Here is a 17,491-nt window from a genome sequence, read left to right on the forward strand (position 1 = left end):
AATTTCTCTGGAAAACAGCTAGCAACTCATAGCAGCATCTAGCACACATAGCTACTTTTAAAAACAGATTGGATGCTATTTGGAGGCAAATGTACAGGAGATATTTTTGGAAAGTAGATTTAGAAGAGCACCACCATTGAAGATAGATCCAGAATTAGCCGAGAATCAAAAAAGATCTAGAAAAGGTGATCCCAAATCAACGAGTGAGAAGAAAGAACTAATAGCAAAGAGAAGTAGGATTATTGATATCACGATTTTCGTATTTTTTTTCAAACAGATCCTTCCCCAAGAACCAGTCTTGGTAATATCGCAATTCTGATTCGGTGAATGGATAGATCTGGAACTGATAACATCGGCGTGTGAAAAAATTATTTGTTGCAAGGGGAACAAATACTTCACAGCAAGATTAAGTCCCCCATTATTCTTTAAAGTAGACGCTAATCTAACTGTTCTTCTTCAGAATAACTTAATTCATAAGTTATATTTAATAGCCTGTATAAAGTTTTGAGACTTCAATTTTAGGATGTCCAAATGAAATTCCCGAAATAAACTGAAATTAAAAAGTAAAAATTGAATAAATAAGAAACTCACATGATCATGGAACAGCAAAGATGAAGCAAAAAACAAAACCGGTGTTCGTCAGCAAATAGACTATCCCATATACGCAAGATGTCAGGCAATTCGAATTCTTGGGATAATAGGAGAGTAATCCAGCTAAAAAATTACACAAGAAATGTGTCATTAATACTTAATTAACAATTTCAATGAAACAATGTAAATTAACTAAAGAAATACGTGATAATAAGTTCATACAGAAATATAATACAGGTGGACATAAGAAGAGCAATCAAACTGTCAAAATATAGAAAGAACGAAGCAATCTGCGTATATAAACTTCTTTTTTTAGTTCCAGCTCTTCTAATACCCTTTTTGGGGTCATCTCTTCTCCATAAGCCTTGTTTCGGGCAGATATATATATATATATATATATATATATATATATATATATATATATATATATATATATATATATATATATATATATATATATATATATATATATATATATATATATATATATATATATATATATATATATATATATATATATATATATATATATATATATATATATATATATATATATATATATATATATATATATATATATATTATATATATATATATATATATATATATATATATATATATATATATATATATATAGACCCCGGCGCCGCACCGGCGGATCGACCGAACGCCGCCGACGAGAGGCCCGGGCGACCGCCGCCGAAGTGTCATAACGCCGCCGGTAGAGGCGGCGGCGTTCGGTCGACGTTAATAATTTTGCGGCAAATCTTTATTTCGTCACCGGCAAAGTCGGAACTTTTCCTTCTCGTATGGTTTAGTATTTATATTTTCCTGATTAGAAATCAAGCAGGGCTTGCACTATCCCCGAATCTTCGGGTTTTTCCCCAAAAATCTATGCGTCACCCCGAAAAAAAGTTGGTTCCCCGAATTCCCGAAAATCACGCAATCACGGTGCCACCCCTACCGAATTATCACCAGTGACTTTTCCTGCCAAATATTACTTTGCATACCATAATTATTCACTACCCTCTTGTTCATTAATTTTCGTCTCTTTCGTTATTTTGCATAAAAACCAGACAGATTCAATATGCAATTGCAAATACTGCAATATACACAGTTCTTCATATGTTGACAAAAAAAAAGTATCGTCTTTATGAAATGAGTTTAGATAATTTCGAATGCAGTTTCCCAATCGCTATTTCTTACATCATTCGTAGTCAAGGATTTTATTTCCAAGCTGAATAGGATTATAGAACGCAGTCACTACTATACAGCTTCAGCCTTCAGTTGGATTTTGAAATTGACAGCCGACAGATTGTTTCTACAGCTGAATTGTAAGTTTGCAGATTTTTTTTTTTTTTTGCTGTTTTTAGATAAGATTTTCTTAATGTTTAACACTCAATTGTTGATTGCCTGATAGAAAATACAATCTTCTTTCTGAAACATTCTTACTCCACCCCCTCCCCCCCCCCAAACAAAAACCTTTTATTGAGACAAAATTTAGCAATAGACTAAGCTATGTACAAGGTTGGGGAATTAAAGATTGAACCAGAAGTCACCCCAAAAATATGATTCATAAATAAATTGTAAATTATTGCCTATAGGGGGGGATACGGGGCTATCATTTTTAATTGATAATACCTCATTTTTTTTATTGAAAGCAGGGATGCCAGAAAGAAAATTATTTATTTCATTTAAAGTGGAGACAGAAGAAAATGATATCAAATTCTCTGGGAAACCATTGAAATATTTTGATAGACCCAGAGCTCCCCATTAGTACTTGTTCATTGTCTTGGATATTTTGCGATTTCTCATAGGCTACTGGCCTAATTTGGCTTTTGTGTGTGCTCCCTTTTAATTAGAAACTTTAGATCTTATTGAATGCCATGGCGAATCTATGACTCAGTTTCCCAATAATTTGAGGTATATCTGAATAATTTCGACATTTTTGTTTTGGTCTTATTACCACTTTACTAAAGCCCTCATTTTTTTTTCAAGCAATACTAAGCTGATTAACGTTATTTTGCGTGTTTGTTTGAACCATATAGTGACCTAGTTAATTATTAAGTAAATTATTTTTCTAATGAAAGTTGAGACGGAATCCTGTCAAAGTGGTATCCAGAGTGGGGGGGGGGGGTAAGGAGGTATTACATTTAAATGATAATATCTCGAATTTTTTTTATTGAAAGCAGGGATCCCAAAAAGTTAATTTTTTAATTTAATTTAAAGCAGAGATGACATCCTATCAAGGTGGTATCCAGAGGGGGGGGGGGGGGCAGTGAGCTATCATATTTAAATGGTAATACCTCGATTTTTTTGAAAGCAGGGATGCCAATAAGTTTATTTTTTTTAATTAAAGCAGAGACGGTATCCTATCAAGATGGTATCCAGAGGGGGGGAAGGCATAGGGGGTTATTATATTTAAGTGATAGTACCATGATTATTTTTTATTTAAAGCAGGGATGTCAAAAAGTTGAAAATTTGACAACAATTAGCAAGTTTTTCATAATTTATACTTGATACAGCACTTGCATGGTTTTATCGTCCAAAGGGAAAGGGAGATGTGCGTCCAACCCGTTTTTTTTCTTATTGATGAAACGGGTTTACTTTGAAAACATTCATTGATAAGTACCAGCAGATTCACACTAAAACGAATTGGTGTGACCAAAGTGATATCGACATCCACACCTAATGTTGCGCTCGAGTGACAATGGCGCCCTTGGTCCAGTGGCCAAGTTACATTAAAAGGCCAGGTCATAATAAAAGCTTTCAATTTGGGAGGTTCAATGAGGAGTCTTTGACAGTCTTATGACCTCAGGGTACTAGATTTTGCAATGTTCTTTCGTATCTACAGGGGTTTAAAAAATTCGACCACCCCACATATGATTACCTAAAATATGCACAAATATAACAAATGTAACATTTGGAATATTATCCCACTTTTTTCAAAGCTTTAAAGAAAAGCAATAAAGACTAAATACCCCTAACTACGCTTGAAAGCTATTTTAAAAAGAAACTCTTTGGAGATTTCCATGGAAATGACCCTAGCAGAAGCTTTGAGCCTGGGTGGGGATCAAAGAGGAGTCTTTGAGTATTTTGACCACAAGTGACTTATTGGTGCGATTTTCTTAAATTTGGTAATTTTCGTGAGCATTTGGAAATCAAAGCTTAAACTCAATAATAACTGATACTAAGTGTCCTAACATTTTGCTTGGATTAAAAGTGACGAACTAGGATGAAAATCTCAACATCTTCCTGGAGCTACTTTAGTCTGCATATTATTTCATTTATTACATTAAAAACGGATGAGCTTTTTATTTTTTACCTAAGAAAATAGATGGCACTTCATTTTTCTTCATACCGAATAAACCATTAAGTGTTTTTTTGTTTCATTGTAATTAAAGTTTTCTTACGTGAAATTTTCATCGTGCATTTTTCCATTTGATAAATTTATTCATTTTATATGCAGTTTATAATTTGACTGATATTAGGTATTTATCAGTTTATAATTTGGAATGAATCCCCAAAAGAAAAAATGAATAATATACAAAAGAGCAGCCGAAAGCAATAAAAAAGCAGCAGTTCAGCCTTAGCCCACATGACATATTCTATAAAGAAGCCAAAAAAAAACTTTAAAATGTATTTTTTTAATTGTTATTAAAAACCAGTTTTTAACACAAGAAGGCTTTTTAGGAATCCAAAAGAGCAAAAAAAAAAAAACAATCAATATAAACGTCGCCCATTTCAATTGATTTAAAGATGACAAAACAGATATAGGCAAAGGGCATTATGAAAAAATTAAGCTTCTAAGTTCAAAGTTATATTCGAAGTTTTTACCCAGATAACTGACGAATTTTGTAATAGGGTATTTGAAGTTTTGTATGCACTAATTCTCGATAAAAAAAATTTACTAATTTTGATAATTATTTATGTTAAGATTACATGGCTAATAGGTACTTCAACTACACGTATTATGCAAGGCTTCTGTAACTCCACAGCCATTTCGTGTCTCCCCCCCCCCTAAAAATCAATGACAGAAATGTCGTGCAACAACCAAAGGCAAAGACAGAAGCTCTTGGTAAGGTGTTTGCTGAATTCTCAAATCTGGACGACAATAGTGAAGAGGTTCGAGATTTTCCTGGCCGAATCAATACTCTTCCTGATCGTCTGAACAATTCCACTCCTAAAGTCCTTCACATCCAGCAGCGTCTTGATCTTGTCAGGTTTAAGCGTCATAATATCTTACCTAATGTTGTCTTGAAGTCCTGCAGTGCAAAATTAGATTGACTTTTGTCATCACTTTTCTGGCTATGTTTTTGGTTCAGGAACCTTTCCATACACACGGATATCCAGCCTAGTGATTTCTATATCTAGACCAGATAAAGATTTCCCCGGACGAGTAAGAGTTTTCCCGGAGGCCTATTAGCCTCCTCTCCTGTATCTGGAAAGTTTCCGAAAGCGATTTCAATCATGAATTTTATTAGTACCTGAAGTCAAATTACTTTTTCGACGACCACCAATATGTATTCTACCGGAAACGTCCAACGTTTGATTGCCCGGTGGATCATTACCAGGAGTGGATCAAACTTCTAGTAAAAGGATACGACATCAGGCATTAAAGGATACGACATTATTCCACGGATCTTAGGCTTTCAAGAGAGCACGTAATCGTCACCTTCTAAAGAAACTCTATGTGTATGATGTCCGCTGACGTCTTTTATCGAGAGCTTATTTTCTAATCGTTCAATGCTGATTGTTCTAAAAAAAATCACTTCCCACGAATAATCAGTAAAGGCAGGTATACCCCAGGGTAGTATCTTAGGACCTATGCTATTACTCATCTACACAAATGACATGAAAACGAACTTGCAATTCCACTACATCACTTCGCCTGGGACACCACGGCGCGCGTAGCCATTCCAAAACACGAATACCCTACCCAAGCCTCCTTACATACGGACCTTTTGAAAGTTGTAGATTCAACTTTCGAAGATCCGACGCAATTACAATGCGTCCAAAACAAGAGAGATGCTGATCTTCCGATCAAAACTACCTCGCATACACCTGAACTTCATCCTCACGAATGAAGCTATAAAGTGAGTCCACAACCTTTGTCGTCTCAAAAATCTACTTTTTCAGAGATCTCTCGTGGAAAACCTACCTCAATTGGTCGAGAGCCTCCTGCGAGAAAAAGTTGGGAATAACTCTTCCCTTCTACAATCCAGCTGGATCATACCACTTTACAAGTATTGCATCAGACCCATCACCGAATATGGATGCCTGATATATCCTTGTGCTCCAAAAAAGTTGTGGGCACCACTTCAAAAGATCCGGGATAGGACTAATAGGGCAGATAGAGTCGTTACCTACGACTTTCTAGTTTGTTAGTGAAATGTTTTATATAGTACTGATGGCTGTTTTTAAACAACATAATTTCTTCTACATTTGTAAAACTTTATTCTCCCCCGCCCATTGTCCAACCGACAAGACAAACACGAAATACACAGCTTGGTTTAAATGTCTGAAGGTTGATACATCAAGAACAGATTACTAGAAGAACAGCTTCGTTCGATGTTGCATTTCAATTTGGAACAATCATCCTGGGAATATTTTTCCTACAAGTTTTTCAGTCGACTCCTTCAAAATAAAATTCAACTGTAATTTACAACCTCATAATGGAACGATGCAAAAGACTAGCAGCAAATCAAACACTGAAAATCACATGGCCTTCCTGTTTTGTTCTTTTGACATATACAGTGATCCTTAAAAATTTTGAACGAATCACACATCCAACATCAAACATTTCTAAAAAATTAATTTTCAAATGGGGATAAATCCATTTATTTAGACAGTAAAAAACAAGGTGAAAAAACCTGTTCTTTTTTCACTGCCTAAATAAATGGATTTATCCCCATTTGAAAATTAATTTGGTATTCATAGAACGGCAGTGTGGTCTAAGAAAATAATACCTAAGTTTAAGGTACTACTTTGGAATTCAAACAATTCATTGGATTTTAACGCCCATACCCCCCGATACCATTACCAATAAGCCTGAGCTGCTTCAGTCTCGCTCGTTGTATTAGTATCTACAGCACCTTATCACTCAAATACCTGTACCGATCATCTTTACCTTTAGTCGAACTGCAAACGGCTGGAAACACCCAGAGAGAGATCGGACATGGGATAAACGAATGTCATCCCAAGTCGACTAACTACACGAAGAATCGAATGCAATCAAGCTCTTATCCTCGTCCAGAACAGACAACTCTTTAGACAAATTGTGGCACTGAGGACGACTATTGACTCCCCTGTCTCAGCAACTAAAGTCTCGCTCGTTGTGTTGGTATGGTTATCTACTTTTTCACACACTCAAACACAACCTCTACTGATCATCGATTTTAGCCTATTCCAAAAAGTTGGAAGCACTCCAAAGGCAAGGGGTTTGAAATCAGAAATCTGTTTTTCAATGTCTGTTTTATTTTATGAAGTTTCATGTCTGTATGCGTTTCGTTTAATTCCTGTTTTTATTTTAACAGCGAAACGAAACTAATTCAACAACTTCCAAACAAAGGCAAATTTTTCGTCACCTCAGATAACAATATATTTAACAATTGCAAGAACAAACTTGAATTTTCCTATGCTTAAGAAATAAATTTAAAATAAATATCTAAACAGCTTTTGCACCAAACTTAAAAAAAAAATATATAAAAACTAAAAAAAAAAAAATATGTTTAATTATAAATCAAATCGTGTCCAGGATTTTCTACCCCCCCCCTCCCTCCCTCTCTTCAATAACATTTGTAAGAATTCCAATGCGTCCATGCGTTGAACATTATTTTTCACTTAATTCAAATTACCTTTTATTTTTTGTATATAAGATGAACAATTTAAAATAAAAAATGAAATAAAAATATTAGCATCATGCTAATCTTTAAGTTGAAATATGCTGTTTTATATTAAACATTAGTTTTATTTTATCAGCGAATTTAAAACGTGTTGAATTACTACAACAAACGGGAAAGAAATTTTCCTACCTTAAGCGATCGCATCGCCTTCAGGCGCTTTCCAGGATTTCCCCCAACCCCTGAGTGTACGAGATTTTACGATTTTTGAAAGGTATCTTTGATTTTCTACAATCTGCATATTTTTTTGTGTTTGATTTCGAAGTCGACCATTCGACCCAGGATGGCGAGATTTAAATTCATATATATTTTTTTAATTCACAATATTTACCAATGTTCACAAATGAATACTGATCTATTTATAGACATAATGATAAAAATTAAAAGCAATAATTTTGTATACCTCCCCCCCTCCTCCATTCCAGCCAAATCTTTTAATAGGAGCTAACACATTTTTCACTATTGAAGAAAAGCGAACTCACCGAAAGCAAAAATATTGTGGCCTTATTTCAAGCTTTTGGAGCTTGTAATGAGTTTCACTATCAAAACGAAACAACAGTTTCATCAACTGCTCCATCATTTGACCAATACCGCTCGAGCTACCATCCAAAGTTTTTATAAAGAAATCACGAATCTCGGACATTAGTAGAGTAAAGCAAAAAAAACTGTCAGCTTCAGCATGCTCTGAAAATAAATCCAATTATATTTATCATTATTACTAAATTTTTTATTATTCGTTAGAACTATATATATATATATATATATATATATATATATATATATATATATATATATATATATATATATATATATATATATATATATATATATATATATATATATATATATATATATATATATATATATATATATATATATATATATATATATATATATATATATATATATATATATATATATATATATATATATATATATATATATATATATATATATATATATATATATATATATATATATATATATATATATATATATATATATACTAAAACTCACTGGAGCACCAAGCAGCCTTAGGTAAATACAGCTGCACAGGCTTCTCCTCCTACCCAATCTATTCACATCTTCACTATACATTCGTTACTTACGTCAGTTCATACTACACCTACCATTACTAAAAATTTACTGCAGCACTAAGTCACCTGAGGCCAACACAAGTTGTACACGCTCCTCATCCACCCCAATAAGTGTTCCAATTCTTTTTTTGAAATAATTTTCCAGGACATTTGCTGGCTGCTAGCCAGCCTCAAGATAAGTCAAGCTGTTACAACTATGGCTTGGCAATATGCCAATATTATCATCATACTAGGATATATTTTTAAATATATATGATATTGTATCTACACTCTTATATGGGCATTATAATTGTGCAAAGATTGTTGTCTTTAAAACTCCCATTTGCTTTCTTCTACTTGCAATGTAGTACAACTAACACAGAAGTTATTCTCTTCTTTAGATCTTGCACTGCCATTTTAGCTACTGCTAATATTACGTTACGATATCAGTTTAAAAGTCCAATTCCACACAGTGAAGCTGTGTATGCAATCAGTCACTAACGTCAAAAAAATAACGTCAGACTAACATCTTTTATTGGACTATTTAAAGTAATTCCATATGCTCAAACCAAGGCGCATTGTGCATAGATAATGGCATATATTGTCAATCTAGATTTTTTTTTTTATTTAACATATCTTTGTAACAATTATTTTATTGAAAAGGATATGTCTTTTGTAAAGCTAAATGTACTTAAATGCAAGATTAATTTAGCCTAATATGACATGGACTTGACTTGACTTATGTCTCCTGCCGGGCGCTGCTCGGCGTAGAGAGTGACGTCTGCCTCCTCCATCCACTTCGGTCCATGGCAAGCGTTTGCACATCGCTCCACCTGATATTTGCCATCGCCAGGAACTCGGACAGGCTGTCAGACCATTGTTTCTTCGGTCGGGCTCGAGGTCGCTTCCAACCGGCTTTGACAGGGTCGAAGTCATGGATCGTTTTCGCAGGTATGTGTGGAGGCATTCGAAGTAGGTGTCCGAACCATCGTAGTGTTCGCTCGGCTGCTTGGGTCGAAAACCGAGACTGCTTGGTGAGCTGCAGCAGCTTCTCATTGCTGACAAAGTCGAACCATCGTAGACCTTCGATCCTCCTCAGGCTCTTCGACTGAAAGACATCAATTGTCTTGAGGGTTGCGGCTGAAGCTTGCCACGTCTCAGCTCCATAGAGCATCACAGAACTGACGAGGGCGTTGAAAATCCACAGCTTTGTTTTGCGACTGATCTTTGGTTTTCGCCAGAGGTGACGGTTCAGTCTGCTCATGGAAGAAGACGCTTTGGATATTCTCGCTTGTGGTTCAGAAAGAAGTGAGCCATCTGAAGAAATTATGGAGCTCAGGTAGGTGAACCTTTGGACAACTTCGATGCTAGTGGTGCTATCCAGGCTAACTGAAGGATTGGCAGCAGGAAAGGATGGGTCTATGGCCATAATTTTCGTTTTAGTCCAGTTTATCTGCAGTCCTACTTTGGCAGCCTCGTCTCGTAGGATTCGAAGCGCGTCCAGCAACGGCTTCATGGAGTCCGCCAGAATGGCTCAGTCATCGGCAAAATCAGCATCTGTAATGACACGATCTCCAAACTTGAGTCCAAAGCTGAGACGGGAAGTAGTCCTAGTCATAACGTTGTCTATGATGACATTGAAGAGCTCTGGGGCAACTGCACATCCTTGGCACACTCCTGTCGTGATTTGGAAGAACGGGCTGCGGCGGCCGTTCACTTGAACACAGCTCTCTGTCCCAGGGTGTAGAGCCTTGAAGAGTCTGCAGTATTTCTTAGGGAAGTATGTCGATTCTAGAATCCGCCAAAGAGCGTCTCGGTCCACTGAGTCGAACGCAGCACGGACGTCGACGAAGGTAAAAAAACCTTTTTGTCGGAATTCTGTGTGTTTATATGTGATTTGTCGGATCGTAAAAATCTGCTCGATGGTTGAACGGTCCAATATGAAACCAGCTTGCTTCGGTCACCGGATTTTACGAATGATATTTCGACATTGATCTAGTAGGACCATTGAGAAAAGTTTTCCTGGGACAGACAGTAGGGTTATTCCAAGGTAGTTCAAGCAGTCGCTTCTAGAACCTTTCCTCTTACATAAAGGGATAATGACACCCTTCCGCCATTCTTCGGGAATTATCTCGGTTTGCCAGATTGTAGAGAACAGGGTGTGGAGAAACAGGAGCATAACAGGACCTGCATATTTTAGCAGCTCTGCACTCAGTCCACAGATACCGGCAGCTTTATTGTTCTTGAGCCTTTTTACTGCATTTCCAATTTTTGAGGGGCTGGAAGGCTCGCCTGGAGGAGCATCTGTTTCGGATCTTGGACTGCCAGGTTGGCTGGGACTATCAGTAGGAGCCATAGACGGGTTAGTGTTGTTCAGGAGTGAGCAGAAGTGGTCCTTCCACCGCTCGAGACAAGAACCCTCATCAGAGAGAAGTGTTCCATCCCTGGATAGGACGGGTCCCAGTGCGGGTGTTTTATTTTCTGTGAGATCACGGAGGTGCTTGAACAGGCTACACATGTCTTTCTTTTTTGCTGCTAGTTCGATTTCATTGTCTTTCCTTGCAACAAACTGAGTTCGGTCTCGGTGAATAAGTCTGTTCCGCACTCCATTGAGCCTTCGATAGGTGGCCATGTCCCCAAGAAGTCTTGCCCTCCGCCTTTGCTCTATGACCTGCAGTGTTTCGTCAGTTAGCCACGATTTCTTCGGGAAACTCCGCTTGCCAAGCACCAGCTGTGCTGCTTCGCTGGTCTGTGATTTAAAATACTTCCAGGCGTCTTCGCTGTTGTTGAGTGTGCCCAGGAGCTCAAAGCGATTTGATATCTCAACACTATACTTCTGGCGAGTACATGGCTCCTTTAGTTTCCCAATATCCACTGCTACTAGTTTTCTTTCCGATCGTTGTGCCTGGAGGCGAAGCTGGACTTCTGCACATACAAGCCAATGATCAGTATTTCCGAGCTCTGCTGATCTGTTAGTTCTACGGCTCTTCAGTGATGATCTCTAGCGTTTAGAGATAATGACGTAGTCGATTATCTTCATTGTGCAACCGTCGTTACTAAATCACGTGTACTGGTGGATAGTCTTATGTTGAAAGTAGGTGTTTGCGATCACAAGTTCATGGGATCGGCACAGTTCGAGTAGGCGAAGGCCGCTATCGTTCATTGGGTCAGGGGATACAGGTTCAATTTTTCCACCCCAAACCCCCATATCATCTCGCAATGTGGCATTGAAGTCACCGAGAAGAACAGTGACATCGTAGGGAGAAAATTGTTGACAGACATCTGGTCAGAGCAGATTAGAACTCTTCCTTGATTACGTCGTCGAAATCGTTGGTCGGGGCGTAGCATAAAAAAATTGTCATCTTGCCATGCTTGTGCCCAAAGCGGGCCTTCATTATTCTGTCCGATACAGCTTCGTGCAAGAGTAAGGCCTTTCTTGCAAGGCCGTTTAGCGCGAGGCCAACACCATTTCTTCTCATGCTCCCTCCAGGACCAGACTAACGAGTGATTATCGCCTATTCGCTCTTCTCTACTTCCAGTAAGACGGGTTTCTGTGAGACCTGCAATCACCACTTTATTCTTACGAAGTTCTTGAGAAAGTAGGTTCTTTGATGCAGGTGCATTCAGGGTCAAAACATTCCAGGTGGCTATTCGAAGCTCCCTTTGGTCTAGAAGGTTCAGTCTGTCAGTCTTTCTGACGTCGTCAGCATGTCCGTTGACGCGCGTAGGTCGAGATCTTAAAAGGAGGTCCGGATCTAAGGCTATGTAGTCACTTTGCGTAGCACTTGATTTTCAGGTGGATGGTCGCTAGCCCAACCGACCCTAGGCCTGGAATCTGATTAGAGCTCGGTTTAACCTAGATACTGATATTCCCGGGGTGGGCTCCACCCGCCACATGAGGTTGCAGCCACCCTGATCGGAGTGTTTAGTTAGGGGATGACCCCATCAGACAAGGTCTGCATCATTCCGGACGAACTCCATTCGCCTCCAATATGACATGGATCTGAAGTAAAATATTCTGAAAAATTAAGATAAAATACAGGTATATATCGTATTTCACACACTTTGGAGAAGTGTTGTGCGAGTAACCAGAGTCTCCAATGTTTATTTATCTCTCTCTTTCTTTCTTTTACTTTTCCCACAAAATGTTTCATTTTCAAAACATCACCAAAACATTTTTTTATAGTTTATCTGTTTACTTGAAATCGAGTTGGTGCATCCAACACTTGCATTCTTGAAATGAAAATGAATCACTGCAAAAATAAAAAATATTGCCGTCAAACTTAACTCCTATTCAGTAGTTCAAAAACCTCAATATAAAACAAAGCAATGCCATTTAAATTAAAATGTTCCTCTAAAATAAATCTCGATTGTCTTAGCTTCTTGACGCTCTCCTGTAGGTCTTCTAGTGTTTTCGCTAGAGCTTGTAAAGCTTCCCGTTTTTCGGCTACACTTTTACAAAAAGCATCGGACTTGGATAGCACTGTGAAGTCCTGTTTTTTTTCTTCTTTCACACCATTTTGTCTGCCTTCTTCTATACCATCTCACTGCTTTCCATTATCCTTCTCTGTTTTGCTTTTACATCTTCTATTCTTGGTGGTGCTCCTTGTTTTTCTTTCATTAGCAGTTTGTTCTTTATTCTTTTTTTTCATCCTCAAGATATTACATATACCTCATTCTTGCTCCTTTGCAGTGTTGGATTAACTTTTATGGCAGGGTTTCACCACTTAAACACTTAGCAGTTGCATCTAGGACCAAGCAAAATGCTATCGGACTCTTTTCCTTTAAGTTTTTCACTAACATGTGCTTGTTCACGTAATACCCTCGCTCCACTGCTGCTTGTCCATGACACAGAGTTAGAGGACATTTCATTACGTTCCACAGTGCTGCATATTCTGCTCTCCCACTGAGGAATCTCCCATAAAATTCATCAAGCCTGCAACAGCATGGAAAGTCTTGGAATTCTTCTGAGGTATGCAGTTGCATACCCTGAGAATGCTTTATACTGAGGAAAGATTTTGTTGGACTCCGAGGCAGTGCAGCATCCTGCATTAAGAAAAACCTGAAGGAGTTTCTCAAACATTAGTATAGCATGCACAGTTGCTGTCACCACGATGACAAAGATGTTGACAGAAACAGACATACATGGGTTAAATTTTTGACCCGTTTGCGTTCATTCACAAGGATAAAGGATTAGTTTTCATCCCAACTGAAAGGTTTCCATGACACTTTTTATTTTGACCTTTTATTTGAAAAGGAATGAAAACTTAAACTGAAAACGTTTTATTTTTTTCTCCCATTTTCTAGGTCTATTCCATGACTAGAAAATTTATCTTTCATTTTCCAGGTTTTCCAAGTATTCCAGGACGCGTAGGAGCCCTGCCAATCCATTCACAGATTCCCTCTTTGCCCCGGGAATCTTGATTACCTTTTTATCCTCCCTTATGACTTTTTCCCACCCTGTTCCAGAAGACCTGATTTTAACTTAGCCGCAAATGGATGGCCAAAAAACACAAGCTGTCATCTTTCATCCGTAAAACATGGCCTAGCCCTCTTGACTACGTATCTAAAATATTTTTTTTATACCCATATGTTAATTTATACTTAATTTTATTTATTTATACCCAACGTTATTTATTTATGCCCAATGCTATTTGTACCCATACAGACAGGAAACTAGACTGGCTCAATTGTCAGTCACAATGATTCAATATCCACTAGGGGACACAGCATATGTCGTTGAAGAATTGCAGTCAGTTGCAAAAAAACTTAGTTCGACATCAACACTGGTCAGCCCTAATAATCATGTCATTTTCATGCCCTAATCAAGTCATGTGCCTTGCAGTGCCTTCCGTTAGTGTGGATGATATGCAGCAGCGTAGCAGCGACGATATATCGGTCCAGCACTATAGTCTGTTGGGAAAAAAGGCTTAGTCCAAGATAAGCACCAAGATTCATGTTACACGGATATAGTACTTAGCAGTTAGGTTCATAGCAATACTTAGTGACCTTCGTCTGTAAATACGTATTTAAAAGATTATTATTGCTCTTACAGCCGTAGTCAATGCCTATTATTTTTGTAGCGAAGGAGAGGCGCGCACAGCTGTGTTGGCCTTAGACAGCTTGGTGTTGCAAAGAGTTGTTACTAGTAGAGATTATCGAGTGCCCTGACTGTTTCAATTGCCACGAAAAACCACTCATTACTGACATTATGACATTGTCTATTTGTTAATGACTTTTCATTGTTGTTTCTAGCTTCTAAGAAGTCACGTACGTCTTTCTAGCTTGCACTCGCTGGACCTTTCCGAACCTTAACGTTTGGTCAACAGTCATTCATCTCTGTTGACGAAAAGTTGACGAGTCAACGAAAGATTCATCTCTGTTGACGGGAATGAAAATAACATTTAATATCACAATATAACTAATATTTTTGGCAAAATATCAACAGTACTATTTGAGAACTGCCAACAGTTGCCAACTGAGCTCATGGCCCCACCTTTATAGGAGAACTTTTATCCCTTACATAGTTGATATTTTCAATCAGTGAATCTCCGCAGCCTCTCCCCCCCTCACTCGCTTTTACTCCATAATTTTTAATTTTAATGTCCATTTTGCAAATTTGGAGGTTTTTTTTTTTTTTTTTTTAGTTACTAACTTATGTTTTTGCCTGTTTTTTTTGTAGCGAAGGGGAGGTGCGCACAGCTGTGTTGGCCTATTGTTTTAATTCTATGAGTTTTAATTTTTTTTTTATCTTTGTTGACTTGACACTGACCTTCTAATTTTATGAGTTTAATTTGTTTTTAACATTTTTACGTATTTGACATTGACCCTTTTATAATTTTCTGTTGTTGTTTGTTTGTTTTTTTTTTTTGTTCTTTTTTCGCTTTATTTGACGCTAAAGTGCGAATTCGGTCCTTTTGGGCTCGTGATAGCCATTTTTCAGCAATAAATCTTATTTTATTTTATAGACTCCTGCTCTTCTATTCTAAGGTATGTTTTGTCCCCTTTTTTGGGTTTATACCTGCGAGGGTTCTTGCCTATCATAAATTCATAATGCAACGTGTTTAAACAGGAAAGACAAAAGTATACAAAAATAACGCCAAAGGTCGCCAGATCTAGGAAGCATATAAACGGGGCCATACTTAGAGGGGAATGGGAAAATTACCACCCATTGATTTAAAAAATCATTTTTTAATATTTTCATTTTTAAAATAAAACCTATCTCCCGTGAATCTGAAGTTATACTTTTTCTATATTTTCATTTTAAAAGATGAAGATCAAGATCGACGTAGAAAACTTCATAATTAGATGTTATTATTACGCTTAAACGTCAGTGGATCGAATTATTCACCATTAAATAATTATTAAATTATTAAACGTCACACGTCCTATCTTACCCCTTTCTAGTTTGCACTGCAAAGTAGAAGACATCCCTTAAGTACCCAATGGACAATGAAAATGAAATCTGGTTATTTAGAAAGGTGAGGTGGAAACTTACAAAACTATGTATATTTCTTTAAAAATTATGAAAAATCGTGATTTCAATTTTCAATAAAAGAGACCACCACGTGCAGTTAGGTAGCTTTCGATAGTAGTAGGAGCCAAACTAAAAAAGAAAAGGAAACGTTTGCAAAAATTCAACAAAAAAAAGAGCTAGAAAATTTGGCTCCAAACGTATTTCTTTTCTAGGGAAAAAAAATATCGAAATTGACAAGACTATTGTACTTCCCTAAAAATTTCAAAATTTGAAACTACTAAAGTAAAAAACCTTAGAAACTAGTGGTTTTTAATACTTGATAGACCTAAGTGGGGTCCAAGGGGACAAAAACGTTTTTTATTTTGATAACCTTGGGTACTGTAAGTCAGTTGTCTCTTGCAATTGTTTCTACACCTTTATATATTAAACGATAAGTGTTTTACCTCAAAGTAAATATGTAAGAGGTAGGAAAATAAAATAGGAGCATAAGAACATACAATCCTACCATAAGAAAATAACATATAAATAAAAAAATATAACAAAATAAAAACCTCTCCACTGAAGATTTGGATCTGTGGCGAACGTGTAATAAATGGGGCCAATTATTTCATTCATCCCTTGAACATATCCTTGTCCAGGGTTGAGTTTTGCATAGATGAATAATATTCTTTCGACAACTTCCCAGTGAGCTTCGGATCCTTCTGGTAGTACTGCATAGTCCATAATCGTTCTCGGTGCTCGTGTTTCTAGCTAAAAATATAATAAAACTATTAGAATATGGTTAAAGTTTTAAGGAGAATATCAATAAAATGCCAGATTATTCAATAATTGAAGAATTATTTAGGATTAAAAGTAAGTAATCATGGAAAACCTGAAAATAATTAAGGAAAATTCTATATAAAAAAAGACAAACTAGAAATCCAAAAATTTTCTTTCATTTAATTGATAGAATTGCGCAGTCAAACTTACTCCTATTAAATTTCCCCCCTCCCCCCAGAGTTCTTGCAAAAAATGGAACCTGAGAGTTTGATAAGTGTCTAGATTTGGTTATTTATTTTAATTTTTATAGCCTGTTTGATATTTAGAAAATTTCCTCCTTTTTTTCCTGACATGTCCTATTATATTGGCTCATTTTTTGTACTTTCTCTGTTTATTATCTCAAAAATGAAATCTTTGGTCCATCTTGACTTGTGATAGAAATTTTTAAGAAATAAATCTTATCTTGCAAGCCTCAAAACAAGTGAAAGAAAGTGATTTTAGGGACTGTGGTCCCTTAAGTAAACGATTTGTCTCGGATGAATTCCCGAATAAAACCGAACTTACACATGAACCGGATACACCTGTCAAGTGAGAGAGAGAGAGAGAGAGAGAGAGAGAGAGAGAGAGAGAGAGAGAGAGAGAGAGAGAGAGAGAGAGAGAGAGAGAGAGAGAGAGAGAGAGAGAGA

General features: G+C 36.9%; 1 protein-coding gene across 2 annotated transcripts in view; it reads right to left on the reverse strand.

Moving 5' to 3' along the window:
* The window catches only part of LOC148942449 (TBC1 domain family member 13), a 231,952-nt gene that overhangs the window by 34,727 nt on the left and 179,734 nt on the right, over positions 1–17,491 (reverse strand). For both annotated transcript variants that reach the window (XM_089102906.1, XM_089102907.1), the window contains 3 exons: positions 16,598–16,796; positions 7,976–8,177; positions 592–714 (listed from right to left, as the gene is read on the reverse strand). In XM_089102906.1, coding sequence (XP_088959032.1) covers positions 592–714; positions 7,976–8,177; positions 16,598–16,796 — 524 coding nt within the window. The remainder of the gene's footprint in view (positions 1–591; positions 715–7,975; positions 8,178–16,597; positions 16,797–17,491) is intronic.

This window comes from Artemia sp. Qi Xiang Cuo, chromosome 17 (genome assembly GCF_049724085.1).
Source record: "Artemia sp. Qi Xiang Cuo chromosome 17, ASM4972408v1, whole genome shotgun sequence".
Taxonomy (NCBI): Eukaryota; Metazoa; Arthropoda; class Branchiopoda; order Anostraca; family Artemiidae; genus Artemia; species Artemia sp. Qi Xiang Cuo.